The sequence below is a fragment of the Haemorhous mexicanus genome, chromosome 5 (genome assembly GCF_027477595.1).
Source record: "Haemorhous mexicanus isolate bHaeMex1 chromosome 5, bHaeMex1.pri, whole genome shotgun sequence".
Lineage (NCBI taxonomy): Eukaryota > Metazoa > Chordata > Aves > Passeriformes > Fringillidae > Haemorhous > Haemorhous mexicanus.
The window spans coordinates 11,375,010-11,399,611 of NC_082345.1; the positions used below are offsets into that span (position 1 = coordinate 11,375,010).

At 43.1% G+C, this 24,602-nt stretch overlaps 1 protein-coding gene across 1 annotated transcript in view; it reads right to left on the reverse strand.

Moving 5' to 3' along the window:
• TMTC1 (transmembrane O-mannosyltransferase targeting cadherins 1) overlaps positions 1–24,602 on the reverse strand; it is a 140,273-nt gene that overhangs the window by 103,479 nt on the left and 12,192 nt on the right. The window contains exons 2-5 of the mRNA XM_059845880.1: positions 24,373–24,550; positions 22,659–22,732; positions 21,335–21,511; positions 18,750–18,947 (exon numbers count right to left, since the gene is read on the reverse strand). Coding sequence (XP_059701863.1) covers positions 18,750–18,947; positions 21,335–21,511; positions 22,659–22,732; positions 24,373–24,550 — 627 coding nt within the window. The remainder of the gene's footprint in view (positions 1–18,749; positions 18,948–21,334; positions 21,512–22,658; positions 22,733–24,372; positions 24,551–24,602) is intronic.

Below are 24,602 nucleotides of genomic sequence, written 5' to 3' on the forward strand. Positions count from 1 at the left end.
GCTGGTACCATTGCTGAGTGATGGGTGCCTCTTAGTCAGAGCTGGGGAGCCTGAAGCTGATGCTCAGCAGCTGAGGGACAGAACAACCCAGCCCACAGAGGATTTCCCTCACCCTGCAGCAACCTGAGCTCCAGCCCAACCAAGAGCAGCTGCTGCATTGTCTCACATGTCCATGGAGGGCAGCTGCAGCCAAGGAAAGGCCCCAGCTTCACCTCATGGCTGAAGAAAAGTCAGTCAGCCCTGGGGCTGGGCTGAGCCTGGGGATGGCTGTGTCTACACATCTTCCAGGGGGGACAGAGATTAAAGAAGTGCACACCCTGCTTCCCCTGGAGATTTAGCATCCCTTTCAGACAGTCCAGCTAAAAAGGAGCAAATCTCTCTTGTCCTGTAACAGGCAATCTTTCTGTGGGACTTCATGGATAGAAATCCATGGCAAAGACAGAACAAAGATGTCTCTCTGGGAAGAAAACCCTCTGGGACCCAGAAGTACACTGCTACCAGGAAGGGAAAGAATCATCCTTTTCTTAAACCATGAAAATGTTATCTCTGCTTACAGGCTAAATCATCTTCACAACCCTTCAGACTCTGACATGACAGGCAAGCAGCACCCCCTTGGCATGGCAAAGGCAGCCTATCCAACACTCATGGAGAGGGAACTGGGGTCTCCAAAAGGCCTGACACAATGAGAGCTAAACCCTCTGGGAGACCAGAAGAAAACAAGAAGCAGCAAGTTTCTTCACTAACATGTGGGGAAAGTGTTGGTATTTACATTTTGGTCCAGTTTTAAGTTTCAGTTCTCATCTCACTCAGACATGTTTTGCACTAGTGTACAAAAAGGCATAAGCACGAGCCACTATACAAAACAGTTCAACTTCATTTTTCCTGCAAGCTAGTTACCAAGATAAAGCAGGAGGCTCTCTCTAGTACTTCACTCACCTATAAAATTACCTTAAACATATCTGGTGGGGATCCTTTTAGCATTTTTTTTCATCCCTTACATTTGCAGTTGATGTTTTTTGTTCTGGACTTTCTCAAAATGGTTGCAAGTCAGAATGAAAAGCTTAAGTTTCTGAAACTGCTAAGATTCTCATGGCACTAGACCAAAAGACACAAAAAAAAATGAAAATATGCACTCCAAACATACACTTCTCTTTGGCAAAAGCAAAGGCAAGTTCTCTGGAGAGTCTCAGCCATCATCACTGCACAAAACCTACCTAGACAAAGCCAGTAAGAAGGTTAGTATGTTATTTAGTAACAAGAAATGACAATCCTGTGTCCCCTCCCCAGAAACACTTGGGAAATAAAGAGCTGTTGCTGGATTCTCAGACTTTAACCCCAGTTTTGTACCTCGACAGTCTCTCTAGTTCAGTGTGCCCACACATCAACACATGGCAGAAAAGGAAGGAGGATAAAAGAGATACACAAACATAAGGATTAAGTGGGCAAAAATTGGTTATTGAGGCCTTTGGGCAAGGAAAAGAAAGCTTTCCAGGCAAGCTTGTCAGACAAACAGCCTTCCAAGGGGAGCCTTGGAGACAATCCAACTGGACACACAGAGCACTGAGCTAGTCTGTGAAAGGAATTACATAACTGGCTGTGCATGATAAGAGGTTCTATAAGCCAAATAGTCCCTTACCACCTGATGTTCATTTGACAAAAGTTACCACTTGCAGATTATCTCTTGGATCATGCTGGTTTCCATAGGTTTGGGGCTTTTTTTCTTTTACTGAATCAGAGAGTGTATCTCCCTTCTTGCTAAAGCCACAGCAAGTCCCATCAGAAAAGTGGTCCCAGAAAATTAGCATTAACCAATTGGGAAAGGCCTTTAAAACCAATGATCTAAAATTCACCAAGCCCAGTTTAAGAAGGTGAGAAGAATCTCCAGAGGGAGGTTCAGCAAGCTGGAGAGATCTGCACTGCCAACCATCCCATTCCCTAAGCTTGCAAGCCTTACCATGAGGATAGTGGAGATGTGGAAACCTCATCTGAGCTGAACACAAACAGAACTACAGCAATCTACACCAGCTGTTCTGCTGCCCTGACCCAGTAATCATCATGATTATGTGTCCCACTTACTGGGGGACTCTGCTAGAGGGATTAGCAGATTGTGATCATCACACTAAGCTCTGCTCACAAAAGCATTAAATGGAAGGACCTAAACGTGCAAAATAATTTCCTGCTTAAGTACCTCAGTGTTTGGGGTGCCCAAGAGAAGACAATTCCTAACTGGCAGAGAGCATTACCCTGCAAGTGATTGCACAGGGAATCCCACATCTCAAAAGCTGGCCCTGGGAGCACCATCTGGACTCCCTCAAGAGCCCTGCAACATTATCCAGTTGAAAAGGCTTTGCTAAATCCTTTGACACTGTCTCCCCAGAGCATTTCTCTGGAGATACTGGCAGCCTATGGTCTGGACAGGTGCAGTGTTCGTGGGGTAAAAATCTGGCTGATGGCCAGACCCAGAGTGGTGGTGAATGGAGTTATGTCCAGCTGGGGAATGGTCACTGGTGGTGCTCCCAGGGCTCAGTGCTGGGGCCAGCTCTGTTTAATACCTTTATCTATGATCTGGACAAGATCAAGGGATTGAGTGCTCCCTCTACCAGTTTACAGACAACACCAAGCTAGGAGGGAGTGTTGAGCCACAAGGGCAGGAAGGATCAGGACAGGCTGGATCAACGGGCTGAGGCCACCTGTGTGAGATGCAACAAGTGCAAGGGCTGGGTCACAAGAAGCCCTGCAGTGATGACAGCAGGTTGTATTGAGCTGGGGGTCAGTCTCTTCTCCCAGGTAACAAGTGATAAGACAACAGGAAGTGCCTTCGAGTTGTGCCAGAAAAGGTTTAGATTGAATATTAGGAAAAATTTCTCCACGGAAAGTGCAGTCAGACATTGGAACAGGCTGCCAAGGAAGTGTTCAGAAACACTTTGGGGTTATAGTTCAGTGGTGAACACTAAACCACTAGTTTAGTGGTGGTTCTTGGTCAATGGTTGGACTCCATGACCTTGAGGGTCCTTTTCAACCTTAACGATTCTATGGAAACTAAAGTTGTCTTCAAACATAACCAGGGGGATGACCACTCCATACTGAATTCCCAGGACTCCAGCCTTCCCTAAAGCTTCCTTTCATGTCCTGACAGGATCACCAGGGGGACAAGAACACACTGAATCACCACACTAAATCAACATCAGCAATCACAAACTCTCCTGTCCTCCCATGGCAGGGAGACATCTTTTGTCAGAACACCTGCCCTCAGTCTGATATGGAAACAGCTCCCTTTTCCAAGCTCTCACACGTTTTTTCTTCCTTAATACTTTTTTTAAGTAAGATACTAGATATAAGATCTACCACATACTAAAATATAAGCTTTGAAGGCAGAAAACACTTCCAGAAATTATCTTAAGAATCTTAGTGAACTTTATCAAATCTTGAGTTATCTTTCTTTTCATACAAGTGTGCACTTCATTACTTGGTAATGGAACAGTAATTGCTCTTCAGTTATGCAAGATGCACCTCTAATTTGTAAGGGGTTTCTGGAGAGGTAATGACAGATGCTTAAAAAAAAAATCAAATATGAGAATAGGAAAAGTGGTTATGTAAAAGATAATGGTAACCACAGAGTAGTCTGACAGCTGGGTCACAGTCTCAGTGGGTATAAAGGCACAATGCAGATATTCTGGTCTTATGCATTCTTAAACACTGAACCTGAAGCCAAATTATTCATATTACTTTGCACTTTAATCTCACTGAATCTCACAAATAAAGTATCATCTGTGTGGGTCAACACCTGACAGCCCTGCTCTCCTGACAGCTTCCTACACACTCTAGGTAAGGCTGCCAGCAACTCAGCAAAAGGCATTTTTCCCCTCTGAAATTCCCCTCTGCTTCCTGATTATAAAACATGTTGGATATAAAATAAAGGGATCAATCTACCTATTTTCTGGTTTCTAAAAGTAAATTCAATTTAAAACCTGCTAGGAACTTCATTATGAAGGACAATCTTGTATTAAAAGGGACAATCATTCCAAATTTCCTCCACTCCCTTTCCTCCAACTTTACCCCTGTGAGCAGGGGCTCTGTGCAGCATTTCAAAGACCATGTGTTGGCTCACAGCCCTTCCAGACAAAATGTCAGCTCCAGAATTGGAGCACTTGCATTTGCTGATGCGTGGCAGCGCTCCTAAGATCAGGAGCAGCACACCATCCAAATGTCATCTGTGTGTGCAGATGCAAGATCAAGTGCATCTCCTCATATGACTAATTTTCCAATTAAGATTGAAACACTTTTGTGCTAAAAACACAACAAGCACATGGGAAGAGCTTGTTCTTGCTCCACAGGGATTTGTTATCAAAGATACTCTGGTTTTACCCGAATCTAGTTGGTTTTACTCAAAGCTTTTACAATGTGCCAGTTTTGCACTGCAAAACATGATTGCATTTTACTGCTTTCAAACAGCTTAGCATGACATCCAAATAAAAAATTCTAAAAAACAAACAAAACAAAGATTGGCAAATGTTCAGAAAGCTTGCTTCACCCACTCTGATCTCCATGCCAGTGCAGACACATTATTAGCAAGACCCAGCTATCTAATGCGAGACTTGTTCCAATCCAAATACATAAACGGCATCACAACAGCAACTGCCGAGTAGATGTACCCAGAGGAAGCCCAGCCTCTGTCTGTCTGGAAGAACAATAAAACAACAATCACAGACTACAAAACTTTCAGCAAGGAGAGCCCTGTTTAATCTCCTGGAAAAAGACATAATGAGATGCAGTGCTTGGCAGCTGAAATTAGACAGATCAAACCAGAAATAGGGACTTTTTTAACAGTGAGAATAGCATACTGCTGCAACCATCCAACCTAAGGATTATTTCAAATACTCCCTCACATCAAGTCTTTAAAGTCAGGGCTGTTGACAGATGTGTGACACAGCTCACAGAGAAATGCAGGCTTCCTGCAGTAATCCTTACATGGAGTTCTGTCTCTTGCACCAGGCTCTAGTTCAGATTAGATGATCATAAAATGGTCCCTCTTGACCTTAAAAATCTACCATGATGCTCAAGTAATGGTAAAAATTACTTCAAGGAGTTACAGCTCTGCATAAGCCAGAGAGATCACCAATTGTGTGACATTTCTGCACCAATGGCCTGTGTCATTCCCATCCCACACAAACAGGCTGAGAGCCACAGACAGAGCTGGGCTGGATAGCTGGCAGTTCAGGAATCAAATTCAGTCCCTTGCTCTTGGCTTAGCAAAAGCTGGAAGAACTGTAAAAGAACCACCATGTACCTTGAAGAATCACTTCCCCCCTAAAACATCAACTGCCTGAAGTGTCTTTCTTTGAAAAGAAATGAATAAAGAAAAACTGGTCTAATTCACATTTCCCAGCAGAGGGTTGCTACAGTGTGCTCTTTATAAAAATGGCACAGGAAGAACGACAAAAAATTCTCTCTTCCCCAAATAACTGAGCAAATCTAAAATAGTTAATCCTGGAAACATTCTCAAAAGATTAGCCATGGCTCAACTAACTTTAACGATGATAATTTTTAATTTAATTTAAAGTTGAATATCCTTGTGCAGTAATGGCAGAGATGAAGGACTATTAGGGAATAATCTTGTTTACGGATCAGTGAACTCAGAAAATTGCCAAGGCACTGTGAAACATATTCCTTATTCACACCTCATAATTAACTGAGTGTTCTGCTGCAATATTAAAGCCATCTCCACTATGAAAGAGCTGCTCATTTGGGCTGGTAGGCCACTGAGGGAGTCTCATTCTGTTCTGGCATTTCCAAACTTCCAGGAAAAAGCACCTTCAATCCATAAGAACACCAGACTCCCAAAGAGTAAGGGAAGGCAGAGAAAGCCTTTGGTCCACGACAAAAGCACAGCCTGTGCAGAGAGAAAACCCACTTCTCTCCTTCCTTAGTGCCACCTGGGAGCATTTCTCTTTTAAAGGCAATTGAAAGAAGACAATACAGGTCTCTTAATTAATTCACATTGAAAGGCACTTTTGATGGAGTCAAGAGGCCAAATCAGATCAAAGTAAATAATGCAACAAACAGTGACATGAAAGCCATGGGACAGCAGCTCTCATGGTTTGCACTGTCTAGATCTCAGTACTCAAACACAACAAATGCTGAAGCTTTCAGCTTCCAGGAAAGCAGAGGATGATAGGGGGGCTCCATCCTTTCAGCAAATTTGAAGAAAAAAATTGTCAATTTACTGGGAGGAAGACTTTTGTTAAGGTAGATCTGCTTAAGATTTGGGAAATCCTGGATTAAGTCTCTGCTTTAAGTGGGATTTTTATGTTTGTGAATTTGGGCAAGTGCTCAAACTTTCTGTCCTTTGTTTTAGAGAGGTAATGCTGCTCCCTGAGTGATAAGAGCATAGACACGAGGGGATTCTGCCCTTCTACTCAGCCCACAAGCCTTGCCCAAGCCTTCTTTGAGATATTACTGATCCCCAAAGAGCACTTAAGAAGAGATGGATATATTGTAAACCCACATCTAGGTAACTGAGATCCAGATACAGCAACTACAAACTTCAATGGTGTAATCTCTGGCCCCAGAATCAGCCTGGCTCATCTCAGCTTAGTTCAGCATCTCACTGCAGCCCTTCCCTTGTAATGGGGAACAGGCCAGGCAGATGCAGCCAAAGCCAGTACACACAATAGAAAACATAGTAATAAAATATACTCAGATTTTTCCATTCTGATTTTTATTGTACATATTTCCTAAACAGACTCCAGTCAAAACAAAATAAACAATAAATAAAAAAGTAATGCTGTAAATCAGCACAAAAAAAAAAAAAAGAAGGTTGTGAAAAACAGAAGAATAACACAATGAATAAAAATCCAAGTCCCAGCATCTGGAGTACTGCATGATATTCTGAGACCTTCCCTTCCTCTGCCCATTTCCCAAAGGATCTAATAGAGATCAAAGAGGTACAGGAAAGGGTAATAAGGCTCATCAGACACATGGAATGGTGTCTGCGTGAGGAGAGAGTCAAGAGAACAGGGCTCTCCACCCTGGGAAGGGAGTACTCACAGAGGTACTATAAAATTATGAAGGGCCTGAGGAAGGGAACCAGCAAAATTACTTTCTACTTCTTATCACACAAAGTCAAAGGGCTCCCAATGAAATTATCAGGTTTCAAGCAAACAAAAAGATTCCTTTATACGGTGTGTAATTAAAATCACAGAACTCACAGCAACAAGAGGCCCTCAAAGTCAGAGGAGAGAAGGGTTCTAAAAAGGAAATTAGGCAACTCCACAGAGGACAGGTCCATGGAGAGTCTTAAACACAGTGCTCCAGATACAGCATCCAGATCCATGGACTCTAAATCAATGCTTGGCACATGTTCAGCAGCCACAGTAAGGAAAGATAACCCTGTCCTGGCCCCACTCCCATTCTTCTCTTCTCTGTAAGCACCCAGTAATGACCATGGTGAGAACAGAGAGCTAGATGGATCCCTGGTTTGATATGGTGTTCCCACGGTGGTCTTCTGTTTTGTTAAATATACTAATAGGAGTTCAACAGACAAATCCTAACTTAAACAAATTCTTTGTTGGGTTGGTTTTCTTCCCTTGAAGAAGCACCATGCAAAAATTCCTCTATTTACATTAATGCATGGCACTAGACCAAAGGCATGAACAAATGCCCTCTGGCTGGAAAGCTGTCCATCAGCTCCAATGAATGAGGGAATTTCATTTTCCATAGTGAGTAATTCCATGATGGAGATACCACTCAGGACCACAGGCAGGGTCATGACAGTGAATCCACAGTATCCCAGCCAAGGTCAGCCAAGGAATGCTGATCATCACAGACTGATTGGAAGGACCAGCATTAGCAGACATTTAGACCACAGACCAGGTGACAGCTTTCTAAAATGAAAATTCCTGATGTTTTTACCAAAAACATTTGTATTGCAAGCAACTCATCTGCTGAAATGAATGTTTGACATAATTAACAGTGGAGAGAGCTGGGGACAAGAGGGAGAACAACAAGAAATTAACTGAGTTTACTACCAGAAAACAAACAACAAAAAAATCTCTGCTTCCAACTTTGACAGATAACTCACGACTGCAGAGATAGAAGCTGCTGTCATGAGATTAGGCAGAGATTATGGTAAATGCAATTAAATCAGCTAATACCAAAATATTCCAAGAGAACCCAAGGCCATCATTTTTACACCAGCTTGGTCTCTGCAGAAATTCCTAGCATGGCCTTGAAGGAACTGTATGTGTAACAGTGGTGTATGAGGGGATAAAGCTGTGTTTTATGGAGGGATATAAAGGTAATGTTCCATCTCCCTTCCACCTCTAACTGATAATTACTCTTTGCCTGAACTTTATTGTGAACAATCAGTGGAAAAGTTTCTTGTCAAGCTTCTCCTCCTAATTTTCCTCTTTGGAATAACACCCAGAGGATTTGTTGGCATCTTTCACAGATTAAATGGAACAGCTCTTTATTCCATACTTTTTATACTAGCACAACCAAAGTGCAACCACAGTTAGTTTCAAAGTAATAATTTCATGTTTAATATCTCCTTATGCCAGAGCTGATTTGCAAAACCAAGGGATTTCACAGGTCACAAAAGGAGAGATTTGAGCAGACTTCAGCCCCCAGCCTGAGCAGAGGATCTAGAGCAAACATGCTGCCAACCAAAGCTTTAAACAGAGGGAACAACTGCATTACCCACATGACAAAAGAATGATAATTCCTGAAGAGAACAGAACCTAACTTTTAGAAAGGAGGTGAAAAAAAAGAAATCAAAACAATCACCACAGCATATTCCAGTAGAAGATTATCATTTAAACCACTCCATGATCAGCTGTGGCAGGCAATGAGAACTCATAAGGCAAAGCAGGGTGTCACCAGATGCTGTGAGACCTGTCAGACCTGGAAAGCAAACACTCAACAGCAGCATTCCAACAGCCCAAGCACAAACCTCGCCTTTCTCAGCTTACTTTGGCCAATATCTGAATTTTAACACGGATGTTTGGGAATGTGGAATGCATTTTACAAGAGTCCCTTCTGCACTGCAGTTTCCTGGATATTCACATTCTGGAAATTGCTTAAAAGAATAGAAACAGAAAATCTGCATTTCAAAGATCAAGAGAGAAAAGTGTGTTCCAGCCTTTCCAAGCCAAGCAGAAGATTAAGGTTTCTAATGCACTCGCTGGAAAAGAATATTGGGATAACTGCATTAGAAATGGGAAAGAGGATTTAATACTCTACTTTAGATTAAGTTGAAGATTAAGTTTCTAGTCAGGGAAGAATCTGTTCATCTTGGAAAGCATACAGGGAGGATGGGAGAAGCATTTCACGTGCTAGCAGATTATTTTTTTAGACTTTTTAACCAAATATTAAATCTCAACAGCTACTTCATATTAAAAAAATCAAAGTAACCCTTATCACACAATCTAAACCATCCACCTAAAGTTGCACTTGATGAGATTGGGGTCCTTGTTTTGAGCAAATGATTGCTTGTATCAGCCTGTGAACACTTAAAGCCAAGTAACTTAGTCCTGAGAGTCTGCTGTCCCTCCCTTAACACATGCTGTGATTACCAGGTTCAGAGAGGAAACGTGGACCAGCTTGGAAAGCGTCAGTCATTAATGAGGTAGGTAGGTCCAGCTGAGTCCTTTACTCCTGGAAGTTTCCAAAAAGCTAGAAGTTTCCAAAAAGATGTCAAAAAATGTGCCTGGAAGTCAAAGTGTAAGAGAGAAATTGTTCAATTAGATTTACTATCCAGGGAAACACCTGCAATAATCTCAGTATCATCCATCTTCAGGTGTGGTGGTTGGGTAGTTTTTTTATTTCCTGGGTGACTGAAATACTGTCATGTGCCAAACTAACCCAGATTTACTGCAAGGAAAATGACCTTGCAAGCCATTAGGGTTTGTTCCTGTTTCTCAGCTGCTGTTAATTCTTTGACAGTGGTTTACAGGGCTTTCAGAGAAAGCCAATGGACACGGGCATGCTGCTGCTTCAAACGCTGGTTTAATGAGACTGCCAGGAACTGTGAATAGAAAGGCAGTCCTGTGAAGCAAAGGGAATGAACAGAGACTCCTGTGAGTCAGCTCTGGGACACACAGGCTGCACCTACAAATTGGGGATTTCCAATTAGCAACACAGGGAACAGAAGAGGCTGATGTACAATGAAGTGACTGCAACTGCAGGGCTTATACTCAATTCCCATTAATGAGAGAGAAAACCTTCTCCCTCTGCACACGAATGAATAAGCCATCAGCATCTTTCAGAAGATGGGGAAAAAGAAACCCAAAACCAGTCATTAACTTTTCCTCCTGATTCTGTTTTGCACAGCACCATTCTTTATCCCAGGCACAGTTTCCACAAAAATGGATTTTCATGAACTAAATCAAGGTCTAAAGAATCTTTAAAAGACTAAATCATCTTCTCCAGAAAAAAACAACCAAACAAGCTAGATCATGTTAAGTCATCATCAGCTAAGAAAAGTAACATTAGCCTCAGTCTCATCCCTTTTTTCTGACATTCAATGTACATGAAGGCAAACTGCTTCAGTTTATTTGCTGCTTACTGAAATAAACAGGGCCTCTTGGTACTGTCAATATAAATAGTCCAGTAGAAATTATTTACTTTCCTCTTCCTTCTAGGAAGTACTTAAAAAGAGGGAGAGAGGTGTTTTTCTGTACTGCAAGAAAAGTGCTATCCAGAACAGTGGCTGAAACAGATCCAACAAAGGGTGTCAAATTTAAAACCAACCCTCCTCTATTCAAACAACTGCATGCACAAGTGCCTACTTTTCCAGCCACAGGGAAGCCAAGAGTGAGATCAACTGTGGCTCCATGCCACCCCAAGCACCAGAGCAGAGCAGGCTCCTGGCTTCTGCCTGGCTCTCCACGCTCCCTCCTCCTCAAACCCAGGCAGTGAGCACAGGGAAAACTCCCAAGTAAAAAAACAGTGTATTAGCTCTAGGGCTGAGGAGAGCTGAACCCCAAAGCTGGAGAGATGAGGTCAAAAAGAAACTGGGGTTTGCAGCTCATAGAGCAGAAACCCATGCAGAGGGGAAGAGGAGATAAGCAAAGACAGTGAGTGCTAAAAGCTGAAAGAATCCAGAGGGACCTCACCCCCATGCTGGGCAGAGCTCCCATGGCAGAAGACTGAACTGGAGAGATGGGAGGAGTGGGGAGCACAGGGAGGATGCAAAAGGCAGTACAAAAATACAGATCAGGGCCCCTGAATTGGCTTGGCAAGGACTTTGGGGACAGGAGAACAGGAGGGACCTTGGGAGTGAGACTAACACAATAGCTCTCGAGGGAAGCAGCAAGATCCAAAAGGCAAAGCCTGAGGAGCAAAGACTGGAAGCAATTAAATGGCTAAGGAAAAGCAAACGAGAAGAGATGAGGAGAAGCTGCAGCAGGTGAGGCAGGGCAACTAACTGGGGAGAGAGGAAGGAAAGGGCTGCCAGAAGAAGCTGCACATGCTGGGCTGGGTTCATTCCTCTCCGAGTCTGGAAGTGCCCCCTCGGTCTGCAAATGGCTAAAGGAAGAGGTCCCTCATTTCTAAAGACTGACTCCTATAGAGCACAGTCTCCTGCTGCCACCAGACAGTCTGCTTGCTCAACCAGCAGATGTCCATGAAGTAAATACAAAGGTGAATCCAACTCTTAAAATCCATGTGGCTCCCCACTACAAAATTTCTGGCTATTCACTTTACTTGTTCTGAACAGCAAGGAAGTTACACATCCAGAAACTATGCCAAAAGTACTTTAGAAGATTGCAGACCTAAGTAACAAACTGCAAGGAAATACCAGCACTTGGTAGTGTGTACACAGAGGAATTACTGAGAAGTTGTAAATCTGTCTCAGAGAAGGACTCCAATAACACAAAGTAAATAGGGCATAGGGCAATGCTCTGGGCCAAGAAGAAACAAAATATCAAATAGTTACTCATTAACTGATCACCATCCATTCTGGGCAATGACTCCAGCAGGGATTGTGCAAAAAAGAAAAAGCTATGTGACAGTGTAATTAAAGACTGTCACAATAAAAACACACAAGGAGGCCAAAATTAAAGCAGATCTTTCTTATCTGGCTAGTGCATATTTTTGCAGCACAATGAGGTATAAACAAGTCTTTTTCTGCATTCATGCAACCTTAGTCATCACCATATCAAAGCAGTGCTGTTCCTAACTGAACTTCAGTCTGCAAGCAATGAGTTCAGTTACTTGCACTGAAACAGCACTTGAAGATCTCAAAAATTAAGAGACATAATGGCACAAGCATGCCTAAGAGAGAATCCTTGGCTTTGTTTCTCTTTTGGGAGGGGGACAGAAGTCAACCAGCACATCACACAAATGGAAGTAGAAAAGCAGCACACATTACTCTGCCTCATCTTCCAGCACATGCCATGGGAACAGAGAGATGTAATTATTTTCCCAAGATTACACAAGGGTTCTCTGGAAGACAGTTTCAGGGCAGAGCATGTAAATCCTTGGCGGAATCCATGTCTGTAAGCATAGGGGCACCCACATCTTACACATTTCTAGACCCTAGCAGAACCTTCTGGTGGCCTCAGGTGCCATCTGCGCACAACAATAAATACTGTCACTGACTGCAGGGGAATTCCTGACCTTCAGAAAGATTCACTCAACATTTCCTACACAGACTGTACAGACACAGCAAGAGAGAGAGCTATTGCTCAAACTCACAATGGAAAAACCATCTTAAGAACTGAGCTCAGAGAAGAATAAACCACAGGCCAAATCCACCTCTGCAATCCACCTCCCCAGAGACAGCCAAACTTCATTCATAACTTAAGCTTACTAAACAGCAAGAATGACAGAGGCTTAGCAAACCTGCTAGAATTAAAAAAACTTGCAACACCAGAAGCAGCATCCCACAGATCCCAGCATAGCAATGACACTTACCTAATCTGCCATCTTTCAGCACACTGAAAGATGGCAGATTAGGTAAGTGTCCCTGCCTCCCCAGCCCTTGGGACTCAGGGCCCTACTTGCCTTTTGGAGCAAACTTGTGTTGTCCTAGTCTCAATTCAATTTTAAATATAAATTAATGGAAAAAAAAAAGAAATCAGCCTATAGCCAGTGACAATGCAGCACTTCCTCTTCTCTGCTTTCACACAGAGGCAATTCATACCAACTTTTGCTCAGAGCATCACAGACTAGGAGCTTGATCCTTGATTTGTAACATCTTGCAACCCTGAGGACATCACCAGTGAGAGAGGAAGGAAAAAGCCTGGGCTGGCTCTACTGCTTAATGTTCCAGATTACTCGTTTTGCTTTCCTAAAGAAGAAAAGCATATTGGCTGCTAGGCTCCCAGATGTTGCAGTAAGGTAGAAAAATCATAAAGAAAGGCTTCATAAAAGCAAGCCTGTTCTCCTAACATCAATGGCTGGCCTTGTCAGGCTAGCATTTTGCAAGTTCCCATGTGAAAGCAACTCTGGCTTGAGCAGTTCATTAGCATAACAATCTATTCCTGGGTGAAAAACAACTTGCACCTGTATAAACTGTTTTTACATAGAAAAATGAAAACTATCTCTCACAAGCAACTTTTCCTGCCTGTACACAAGGAGGATTTGAATGACCAATCAATCAATATAGGGTGACAACTTGTTACACACCAATAAGTAATTGGCAAGAAAACTACTGAGCAATTGGAGTCACGCACAAGGTCTGTAAAACTGTATAAAAAGGAGTTATGTGACTATACAGGGGTTTTTTTTTCCACCATGAAGGAAATGGAGTCCATGTGATTTATTCCCATACCCAGACCTTTTTCACCACAGACAATCTCAAACTGCCCTGGAATTTCTCCACCAGCTTTTGCACTGCTGTTTGCAAAGCCCTTTAACACCTCCGTGCTATTTCCTTGTTGCAGGGCAAGGAACTTTCAGGCCAGAGACAAGTACCCAGGTTTCCTGCCCCATTTTAGTCAGGGGCAAACACACAACATAAACAATAGTTATCTCCCTGCTGCTTTTCTCAGAGACACACATTGCTTTTTGCTGCTGTGCTTTGCATATGAAAGCGACCACCACTGACCTCCAGGGTGGGTAAGTGCAACTAGGAACAACTCACTAAAATTAAAGAAAGTTTGTACCCCATCTAACAGAAAGTGGTTTCCTCTCACTTTTATAACCTAACCCTCGAACAAATCCAAGAAAAGGTGAAGTTTGCACACATGAAAGCCCATATCTGGGAAAGTGGTCACACTGTTCTGTCTTTATCAGTTACAAATCTAGGACGTAGCATTGCACTGTGTGGCGTGGGGAAGGAACAGAAATTCAGCTGACACTTCTGCTTTTCGAACAGTAATTTCATGTTTAGGCAGAAATGTGCTATACTATCATACTAGTCAAAAAAGGAAAAAAAAATTAAAAATCATTGCTACCACAAGGACTGGAAATAGAAGCAGGCAGTGAGGAAAAGCCAAGCAATTGCTGCACAGTCCCACACTGTGTGTGCCAGTGCCTTCCCTCCACCTCTCCCTCTGCTCTTCCCTCATGCTGAAGGACAGCATCTGTTTCAGCTCAACCCCTGACCATGCACACTGCACAGGGACTCAGGGAAGATATGCTATGACCTCAACATATTTTTCCTTATAGTCTGTCAAACTTAGGGCCAGCACAGACATCCCTGGAATGCACCACATTCTGAAGAGCATTTCCATCTCCTTTCCCTTGCTACTGTGAGAGGAAACAACAGCGCCGCCAGTTTAGTCATCAGATCATCAGATCACATTTATCCCTGCTAGAGCCCTTAGGATTTCATTGGATTTTGGATCAATGGGGTTTTGGGCCTGGTTCCCACAATGCTAATGAGTAGTGAGCTCCCACACTCTCTTTTACACACACATCACAGATTTGAAGTGATGCTGTTGGGAACAGCTCCAGGTACACCTGCTTTTTCTGTAACCTGGCAAAAAAAATTAAAATAAAATACATAAATAAAAATAACCTACAAAAACCACCATGCAACCATTCATACACATGGAAAACAGCAGCATTAATTTCAGTCTGTGGTCCACTCCAAGGGAAGAGTCTCACCACCAGCAGACACAAAAAAAATGAGCTTCTAGGACACCAAAGAGAAACAGAGATTTCAGTTTCAAAAGTATGCAAGCTATTGTGGAGTCTTGTTTTTCAAGAAGCGGAGACTACAGTCCCCAGCTACTCATACAGCTCAAACCTGCAGAGTGATTAGGTGGCTTGGAGGTGTTCATGGGCTGGATCACATTTAGCAACACAGAGTGTGAGGCACATAGAACATGGCACAACCAAAACCAATTCAGAAAAGAAAAAAAGGTAAAAAAATAGATCCCAGTTCTCAGTGGCTTCAACAAGTCATGAAAAAGAGAATGAGTGATGACTGCCATTGACAGTGATTTTCAACAGGACACATACCACACCAGAGTGAAAGCTCTGAGGCCTTACCCCAACTACAAGTACAAGCCTGACATGAAAGTTCCTGTCTGTCCTTCCCCATTTATATCATATGGAATTGCACATACACTCACAAGCCTCCTTCAGGTTTTAAAACTCAGGGAGATGGATCAAACCCACAAGAGATTCTAGTTAGCTCATCTCAGTAGCATATGCCAGCATTCCCCAAAATTGCAATAAATTGTGGCGATAAAACCTACAACTTCCTCCAGACTAACTCATTCCTTACTCCTAAAGGCAACTGGGACTGCAACCCACATATTCACTGGATAGCTGAAGATAAGAGCAAGTGACAATAAAGAACAAAAATATCTCTGCACCAAGAATTTACATAACTAGCTCCAGTTACTGCTAATTAGACCAATTCCCTTAATTCCTCCATTACATCTTCCTGCATTTCAGTTAGCTCTAGTAAGAAGAGGTATAATAAATTATTATTAAATAGAAACCTACTTGATCACATTACAAGTACTTAAAAGTACAGATTAGTGCCCTACTACTTTATTCTAATTAAAACCTTACAAGTAGTAATCAGGTAGACTAAATAAGATACCTGAAGCTACTTCACTGTGCCAAGTCTGTCCACCAATTTTGGAGCTTCTGAAATATTTAAAGCTTTTTTCCCCCCCATCCTTTTGCAATGCAAGAAGACCTACACAAGTCAGACAAATGTGAATTACAAGGAAAAATTGCATAATGAATCTTACAGATTCAACAGCAACTTCATCTTTTCTTTCTTTTTTCTTCTATAGCAAGGATTTATTTTTTTAATATAGAATATATTTTGATAGAGAAATTGTATTGAGTTCCTCCTGCTTCATACCATATAATATGTCAACAGCACAACTCTCACAGGCACGCTTCCCTCTCAGCCACTGGGACCAGGCCAGCTCCACTCTGGGCATCCCACAGCTAACCCTCACACAGCAAGTCATTGCAAGTGTGTTGTACACAGTCAGTCACTTGAGAAGAGAGCAGCTGAGCAGCTCACACCACCATGAGAGCCCCTTTTCAAACAGAAAGCAGCTATGTACATGCAGGGCTTGATTTGCCATGTGCAGAAATCCTTCACAACACTTGAAGAGGCAGCTGCCAAAAAGCAAATGCCAATTGGCAGCGTGGAGGAGCTCACTCTGGAGCCATCCCACGTGCACAGGCTCTCCAACTCAGCTTCTGCAGCCTCTCCTGAAGAGGCTGGGAGGCGAGAGGCTTCCCCTTTGTGTAAGAAAGGGATGTTCCCAAAAGCGGGGGCAGAGGGAGGGTGTCTGGAAAAAAGTACAAAGCAAAGGAGGGGAGACAGGAGCAGTACAAAGAAACAGCAGTAAAAGAAACAAGGAACAAGATAATGGAACAAGACAGAAGATGTTTTTTATATTAACCTCCTGCCCCCTGTAGTGGGCATCAGTCTCTCCCTAGCAGCAAGCACCACGACAAGAGGAAATGGCCTCAAGACACGCCAGGGAAGTTTAAAATTGGGTATTAGGAACATTTTCTACACTGCAAGGCAGACTGCCCAGGGAAGCAGTGGAGTCACCATCAATGAAAGTGTTTAAAAGATGTGCAGATGTGGCATTAGGGACATGGTTTAGAAGCAGGCTTGGCAGTGCTGAGGTAATGGGGAGACTTTGATAATCTTAGACGTCTTTTCCAACCTGAACAATTCTATGATGCTATCCATCAGGGAAAACAGAGACAAATACATGGACCAAGGAGAACAAAAACACTAACGTCCTCAGATATTTGTGGAATTCACATTCTCTGAAGCTGAGGAAAGCAGAGGAAAGAATGATCAAAACAATTCTTATCTCATTCATTGCTCGTGCGTTGTGCCAAAGTAGAATGCAATATGGAGATTATTTACCCAAAGTGATGGTGGTTGGTTTCCTTGGCCTATCAGACTGTTATAGATGGATAATGAGATGACTGGATCTCGCAATCAAGGGATAACTATTGTGTGAATATTAAGAAAAGCTTTAGTGATGTATAGTTATATTATTGTAGTTTAAATGCCCTCTGTTCTCCGCACAGCTCCTTTTCCCCCCTGTATGGTTGCCATCAGACAGCCAGGGCTGTCTAGGACAGGTAGAAAGGAGGCTGCACATGTGTCCCTTTACCTGGGGCAGCTGGGGATGGAAAAGCTCAGGGGGTGCTCAGGGGGTGCAGCATGGCAACACCTGACCTCCAATACAGTGACAAGAAAGCAGTCTCCACTGATAAATGGCAAAGAAGAGCTGACTGACAGACTCTGGGAGGGGCCAGGGCTGGCTGATGCAACCCCCAGGGGTATAAAAGGCTGAGCATCCAGCTTGAAGATGAACTGGCCATGTGGAATCCATGAGGGCAGTTCCCAGTGCTGCAGCTTTTTCCTTATGTAGTCCTCATTGTATTTTTGTTAAGGTTTAATAAACCTTTTTAAATTTTCAAAGTGAGCAGTTGTTTCTCACAAGGGCCAAGTGTGAGTGCAGACTGTCTGTCAGCAGTCACGGGATTCTGTGCAGTTGGGTGCTTGGGCAGATTCAGGCTCAGATGTAATGTAATATAGTATAGTAATACAGAATAATAAAGTAATTAATTAGCCTTTTAATGCAGCCTCAGCCAGGTTTCAGGGTATCCCCCACAGGCTGCTACAGGTCCGGACAGCACAATCCTGTCCAGCACAGCCTGTCCGAGTTCCCAAGCAGCTCCCAGCCACAGGCTACCTTAGCAAGTTTAGGAAATATCAACTCTTTCCTGATTATCAGCTCATCTTGTGATTTCAGCTCTTTAGCTGGCTAAGTGCCTTTGGCAGACACAGGGAGAGAGAGGAGAAGGCTGTGTAAGGTTCCACAGGGGTGTCTTTATTAAATCTTCTGCAAAGGTTCTCGGGGAGAGCTCCTCTGCCGAGCAAGGCAAAAGCAGCCCTTCATATAGGGCACAGGTGTTTTAGGAGTTGACCAATAGTAAGGGTCAAAGGAAAGTGACCTACAGTCTTACAGAGAGGTAAGAGCAAGGGTCTGGAGGCAGAAAAAGGGGCTTCTTAGGTCCAGCCATCATGACTCAGCATTTCCTACCTTAGTCTGCTGACCGCCAGGGAGGCCTTGCAGGCCCTGCGCCTGCTACACCTTCACGGAGTCAGATGCATCATTCTCTCCCCATCGACCGGGTTGCCCTGATTTCCAATAGATATTCTCCTCCTTTCTCCCTTAACCCTCCTTTCACCTCCTCCTACCTTCCCTCTTTAGTAACACAAGAAAACTACAGCAATTTCAGGATAAAAACGGCTAAAACAAGGTGAAGGGAGCAGGAGTGGGCGGCGGTACCTGCGGATGGCCCAGATGGCCCTGCTGGGCACGGGCAGGCTGGGCTGCTCCCGGGGGGCAGGAGGGTGGCAGGAGCTCCAGGCGCCGCGCTGGGCACAGCGCTGCTGCTGCTTCCCGTTCTCCCGGCCGGACGGCGGCGAGCCCCATGGAGCGGGCACGGGCGGCCGGGAGGGCCTCTGGGGAATGCCCCCGTTCCTCCTGAGAAAAGGCAGGAAAAGGAGGGAAAGGGGAAAGAAAAGGATGTGAGGACTTGTTTCCTTGGCACTTTTACTCAGCAAAAGGTTGAACGCTGTGAAATCGGCGCAACGCGGTATCGAAGTGTTAAAAACGGGAGCAGGCTCCCGGTACTAAAGCGATTTCAGTATTTATTATAAGACAAAGAAAGGCCTAAAGCAAGGGGGGCACGGGCCGAGCAGGAGCGCTCCGGCCGAGGATGCTGCAGCGCCGCCGCTGGGGATGTCCCCGATGGAGCAGCACAGATTCAGTGGGTCAGAAGCCCCTTTTATCCTGTTTTTTGTCCCTTTGGACTGGTTTCTTTTTGGATCCTTCATTTGCATGAAGGTTTAAGGGGCTGGATTGGCCCATAACAGCTCTGTCCAGGCTGGCTCGTTCCCTTGGGGGGTGGTGCACTTTACTGAGGTGTGCTATGGTACCTTGAGTACCGTATTTCTTATAACTACCCTTTTAAACCCCTTTTACAATATAACAACCAAACTAACAGTACATGTTTAACAATTATCAACTACTTTACAACAGTTTCCAACCTATTTGTAACAAAACTACAACAGACAATACTGCTTTAATCCATAAAAAAAGCCTTTGTGTGCTGAGAGGACAGTATTATTAGTTCCTAACTAGAGCTAGAGGCCTGACAGCAAGAGAAGATGAGCACTCCTGTATCAAGCTGTTCTCTGGACCTCCGTTAAGATGGGAAGCACTGTGCTGTCACTCCTAATTTTTTGCTCCAGAAAACAAATGATGTTCCACCACTTTTAAACAGGAAACAAATCTGGAGAGGTTGGAAGAAGGAGCAGATGAGTTTTCAGCAGCACATAGAAGGCTGCTTGTTTTCTGCTGCCCCTTAAAGTCAAATGCAGTTGTAAAATCTTGAGCATCACAAAGAGATAAATGCACAATACATGCAACCAGAGGAGAAATGAAAATACAGCACATCTGGTCTAAAGAGCTGCATTCCTACAAGCTAAATAGTGCCACATCTGGGCAACTGGCCACCACTGAAACAAAAAAATATCTTGAAGAGACCCCCTGGAATGTGGGCCTATGGGAGGGGGGAGGCTGAGGAAAGGAGGGAGGAGGAAGGCACAGATTTTCCTCCAGTTAATTAACAGTTGTGTTCCCTTTAGCCAGGCAGTCCCTGAAACAGCCTGTCAGGGTGCAAATGCAAGTGTTAACAAGCAAGCTGGCTGTCAGCCCCCAGAAATCTCCCTGGCTACTTGCCCACCAGTCACACCATTAGGAACTACTTATCCAGTGAAAGGAGGAGGAATCCCCTGCCATCCTTTGTACCTGCCTGCTGATTGCTAGTGCTGCCAGAGGGCAGGTCTGAAACTGGTCTGTCCCCATGAGGGCCTAGAGCAAGGGCCACAAAGGGAGGGAAGCCAGGATGCTCCGGAGAGTCCCCCTTCACCTCCCTGCAGCTGCTGCTCTCACCTTGTGCCAGCTCTGTTCATTTAATTCACTGCAGAAACACAAATTCAGTGTCCTTTTTATAACCCAGATGCACACAAGCTCATGTAGGGTGTGACAGGTTCCAGGGCTGGGGCAGCACCAGTGGAAACACAAGAAATGATATGAGGAGTGAGACCTCCCATTCTCAGGAGCAGTGAGCTCTTACACTCACTCATAGATCTGCACCAAGGATGTTTTGGGAGAAAAACGGATAAAAACCATATGTAATGGTTAATATAAAAATATTCTAATAAACCAAGACTCCTGACTTTGAATGGAGATGGAAAACATCATAGTTATTTGCGACACTAAGTGAGTGAGGGGTATGAATTTCAAAGTATTTAATTTTTCTCCAGCAATTTCTGAGAGCTGCTAATTATTCCAACCAGAATTGGATGGCTATTTTTCCTCTTTTCCCATTCTGAAAGGACAGAAAAAATGTCAAACCTGGTTTTACTACTAAACATCATATAACATTTCTAAATCCGTGGCATTGTGCCAGAATAATCAAGCAGACATTGTGAATGGAAGGAGTTAAACCAGAGAAACTTTAGGATGTTGATGCTTCAGTCAGAACTCCCACACTTAAAATAAATGTTAGACTAGCCAGGGTGAATTCAGCATTTTAGGGATCAGTTCTTCACATCTGGTCAATTTACCAAACAAAAGTAATCAGGCAGCAAAAGAGAAACAAAAAATTTAAAATAAAAAATAATAATAAAAAAAACGCCCACCACCACAGAATGCACTTGTGGGTCCCTCCAAATTTGTCAAATGCCCATCTAATTCAGCAGGGCAAGTCCATCACCCCCAGTGCTGCATACCATAATAACACATATTTTAGACTAACAGGTGAAAACACCTGAAAAGCACCATAAGCCTAACAAGTTACTTACAATTTGAGTCCATTGTAGGAGAGGGAAAAGAAGTCATAAACCAAGCACACACCAAACACAGTGACTCCAGTTTCTTTCACCAGCATTGCACACGTCCCAAGGAATAAACTAAGCAGCAAAAAGAATGGGGAGGCAGTGGGAGGGAAATGTTCCCCAACATAAAGCTGATCCACACTCCTGAAAAACAGAATTGACAAAAAATATCTTAACTTCTCTGCTTTCCATGTTTACTACAGTCACACAAATACTGAGACACTTTTCCTTAATGCCTTAGGAGGGCTGACACAAACATGTCAAGACATGAACAATCTAAAATGAGAAAAGGCTTAGCCATAGGACAGGAAGGGAAGATAAAAATATGGGGAGCTGCTGCAATTCTTGGTGCACAAGAGGTGAAACAAAGATAAGCAAAAAAATAAAGTAGACTTGAAACAATCAGAGAAAGGCAAAGTACAGAGAAGGCAGGAAAACACCTGCTTTCTGTCATGTGGAACACACATGCTTAATTCTCCTTCTGGGACAAAAAGCACTAGGCTAGCAAAAATTCCTCCATCCCACCCACAGTCCCTTGAGTCAGAGATGTATCCTAATCACTAACAGACTGGGCAGAAAGCCCCTATCACATGGGAGAGGGTAGGAAAGAACTGAAATCAAACAGGCAGATTCCTGTGGGGTCACTGTGCTTCACACCTTCTGAAGAAACCAGCACTGTGGTTTTGCAGACAGCCCCAGAGGGATATCAGCAGTTTTTCCCTGTGGCTGTGATGACATGGTGCTATTTCTGAATGCAAACAATGTTATTTCAAACTGCAAATAACGCAAAAGGTGCAGAAACCCCATCCAAGTAAGCTATTTCTGTACCTATACTTGTTCAGTTACAGATTTAGAACACAGAGCAGCAAGCAGTGCCAAGTTTTCACCTGAAAAGGATGACTAATGGTCCAGACACACTCCTTAACTCTCAGACCAGGAGTTCCAGAGTCCCACAGGCACAGCATGCATTTGAAAGGCAAGCATGTGTCTGTCTGCTCTTCTCTCTACACACAGACAATTTGCCTTCCATTGAAAACGTTTTTTACCATCTTTACAAGCCCTCCTCTGTTGCATGGTCAGCAGCAATGTCAGTGGAAGAGGGATTGTCAATGTTGACTCCTGGTTTTGTGGTTTTTTTGTTCTCATAAGCATCACCATGGCTGCAAGCAGGGGCCAGGACACTTCTATACATCAGAGCTGTGGGAAGCACCTCTGACAACAACCATGAAACACTGACAGCTGCCTCTGGTCCCCTCCTCAGAATAAAGAATCCCATGATGTTACCACGTACCTATTATAGGAGAGAAAAGCCAACAGAAAGAGTAGACAGGCGAGGACATCTGCTCTGCCTACTATACCTGTTACCTGAAAGGAAAGGAGACACACAGGTGTAAAACACATCTAAAAAGGGAAAAACACTCAGTGACTGCCTCAATAATCCATGCTCAAAGCTACTATTTTAAGCTTTTGATCTTTGAGTGTTATCCTCCCTCAGCATACCAAAATGTTACTTGGACAGTGTAGGGTATGCTCAGTTTTGTCTGCTGCATTTCTAGCTTGGCAAAACAAATGAGTAAGCCAACAGTAAAGTCATTCCTTACTTAATAAAATATTAATTAAGCTATATAGAAAATGCCAATTTTAAGGATTTGTTTTAATTTTGTATAATAGGCTTAGATGAGAAATGCATCCAACCGCCAGTACTGAAATTTGTTAAAGAAAATTACTTACTAAATAAGTAACATTGGAATGAACTTTATCACCAAAAAGGGATAGGATAGAATTTATAGAATTTATTCCTCCTGAACAATCTGAGTTTGCAAGAGTTTCTTCCTACAGAGTAATGAACAAAATCGTTTTATAAAAAAGGGAATACTGAAGAAGAACAGATAAACACTTTTTTACAGTTATTTGAATATCCTATTTCATAAGTATCTAAAAATCACCCATAAAGCAAATAAAAGGCCCTTTGAAATCTTGCCCCTTTTGAGATTACATAATTAAGTTATATTCAGAGCTCTGGCATTTATTTTAACCTTTTAAAGTTCTGATCCAGACAAAAATAAATTCCAAGAGCGCCTCATCTAAAACCTCCCTTAAAATATAAAGCTGCATTATCAAAAGGAGCCTAGCTGATTAGTTCACACAACACAGCACAGGGAGTAACTCCAAAGCTTGTGGCTTTTTGTTATTAAGGTAATCTCTCCTCAAAAGTTTTCAGCCACAGGGGCTGTTTCCCTCCCCCATTTACAAAGGCTTGGAATGAGAGCAGAGTGATGTCAGTGGTATCTCAGTTAATGAGAGCATTTCTCTTTTACAGTGTGGAGAGCTGGACATTAGCTCTCCTTCTCCAAGACAGCAAGGCTCCTTTTAGCTATACAAGAGTCTCCTTGTGCTAGCAGACTGAAGTTTTGGAATGATTATGTCTTTAAATGTTTCCTTATAAGAAACAGAAATATTTCCAACATGAGCTGTTGTTCTGTAAACTTATGCTGGTGTTCATGAACAACTTTTTTTCTGAAAAGGATTCTCCTAGCTTTTAATTGAAACAAATATAAATTAATCCATGGGTCACACCACCTCTGTCTGAGAGAGCTCCTCCAGAATACACATCAATACATGCTGCCTTCACTTTTCCTCCCTGAAACTGATGGCTACAGGAGACGACTGAAGGCATGCAACAATATCCCAGCAGGAGAGCACAGCCTCACTGAGGTCCTTCGTTTCAAAAAACTCCTGACTGTCCATTTATTCCCAGCATGGCTGATTAGGACCACCATTTAGAATTCAGTTCCAGAGCACAAAGACTGCAAGTATGAATGCGCTTTTTTTCTTAATGACTCCTACAAAACTATTTTAAATAGAGTACATTCTCACCTTTGCTCCCCCACAGCAAAAAAAATCACAAGTACAACATTCTGTATGACTCAGAGGTTTCCTTAAAAAAAAAAAAATTAGAATTTTGAAGAATTAGTTTATTTTCAGGTTTGGTGGCACATACTTACAGCCTCGGTGTGAATGGGATGCACAGCAAAGAAGAGCGCCGTGACAAAAGCAAGCCGACAGTCCTTGAACACAGCTTTGTCACAAGTGTACATCAGCACAAGAGTCACCAGACAGTGTAAAATTACATTCACTGCGTGGAAATACAAGGGGTTCATGCCAGCCAGCAATATGTTTAACCTGCAAGGAAACAAACAAAACCACTGCTAGATTTGAGAGATCTTCTAATAAC